General features: G+C 38.3%; 1 protein-coding gene across 1 annotated transcript in view; it reads left to right on the forward strand.

Annotated features, from left to right (window-relative positions):
- Positions 1–397: 397 nt before the first annotated feature.
- The window catches only part of LOC103913886 (D(1C) dopamine receptor-like), a gene marked incomplete at its 5' end in the record, with an annotated part of 4,198 nt that continues 2,941 nt past the window's right edge, over positions 398–1,654 (forward strand). Inside the window, one exon of the mRNA XM_009320469.1 lies at positions 398–442. Within this exon, the coding sequence (XP_009318744.1) occupies positions 398–442 (45 nt within the window). The remainder of the gene's footprint in view (positions 443–1,654) is intronic.

Raw genomic sequence — 1,654 nt, forward strand, 5'->3', positions numbered from 1 at the left:
ACCAGGGACCTAGACAGAGGCAGGAGCTCCGAATGCACTCACAGTAAACCATTAAAGGCTTAATTTTAAGTTTTGAATCAGATCTCCTCTTAATCATAATATGTGCTATAAATATGTGAGCACTGAGTCTAGGATGAGGTAGTTTTACAAGGAAGAAGTAAGACAAGGAGAATGAAAGGGGAGGGAGAAGGAAACTGATTTTGTTTTCTTATATAGACCTGTCTGTCCAGGCTTCCTTCTTTCGCTTCTTGGAGGGAGAGAGAGATTTTGAATACAGTGACTGCATTTAAAAAACATACAATATAGAGACATTATATACATTGCAATATGTTTTACATATATTCTCTGGGTAAGTTTATTTTTTCACAGATGGAATGAGCTTGCAAATTTTCTGGAGTCACGAGAGACCGTTTTATCCAGTCCGTCAGTATTTTTTACATTATTTTGCTCAGACCCTTCCTATTCTATCCTGAGTAAGATTAATTCAAGAAATAGCTACAGGCCTTAAAATCAAAGTTTACAGCATTTTCAACTCACTGCACATACTGATTTTCACACAGTGTTGTGTTTTCCCCTGTGTCTCTCTTTCCTCCCTCTCCGATAAGCTTACACTTCACTCCACCGTGCCCAATATAGGAATAAGAGCGGGGCAATGTTTCTATTCCTGTCTTTGCCACAGACTCACTGTATAGTTTCTTAAGCATTTGCATCTTGCGCTTGGATCCTCTGGTATCTAAGAAGATGAATGTGCCTGTTGTTTTCTTTAGGATAAGAGCATCCATAATGTCTCCCTCTGTGTGGATTCTCTTGTGTTTAATAAGGGTTGAGTCCGCACTGCAACCTTCCTTTCGGTGAGGGTATCAGTAGGGGTTCTGACTTCTACCCAGATGCCTACTTTAATTAAAACGGTAGGAAATTAATTTTCTGAGACATCTACCTCTCAGTCAGATTTGACTTCAGCCAAGAGCCTCAAAATTTTGAGGTAGGGCACTTGCATAGAAACATACGCACACAAACCAGCGTGATCACATACACTGCCCTTTGTAACGCATGCTAAAAAGGAGCTAGAGATATTTGTAGAGCATAATGAGATCCTGGGAACCGGAGATACACAGAGACACTGAAAACAGTTGTTTTTATAAGGATAATGTTAGCTACCTTCCGCTACAGGGCCCTGTAGCACTACTATCTGCTGAATATGCAAAAGTATTGCTCTTCCTTTTTCAGTGCTATATTGCCTTAATTCCATCTACTGTGCCATTTACTGTTCTTCACAAATATAGTCTGTTCTTCAGGGTCATTTTATTGATTGTTAAATAAGAGTAAATGTATTGAGTCAAATTAGCAAGTGTGTAGATAATTCTTACAAACTAAGATTTAGCCCTTAGTATTGGAATGAAAATCAGAGACCTACTGTGGTTTGCAGATGTTGGCAAAATCCACGTACGTGGAACTACAGATGGTTCCAAATAAGACAAGGTATGGAGCTGGCGCTTATCTTACAGCCTATGTTATTTTGACAGCTACTACTGTTTTAACAAGGTATATATTTTATCAGAGAAGATTCTAGATAAATTGTTTGAATTACGAGTTAGTTTTATACTAACTAACACATTAACAAGAAATGTATTTTAGTTTTCAGTGTCACAGCAGG

The sequence above is a fragment of the Pygoscelis adeliae genome, unplaced genomic scaffold (assembly GCF_000699105.1).
Source record: "Pygoscelis adeliae isolate BGI_AS28 unplaced genomic scaffold, ASM69910v1 Scaffold190, whole genome shotgun sequence".
NCBI classification, from domain to species: domain Eukaryota; kingdom Metazoa; phylum Chordata; class Aves; order Sphenisciformes; family Spheniscidae; genus Pygoscelis; species Pygoscelis adeliae.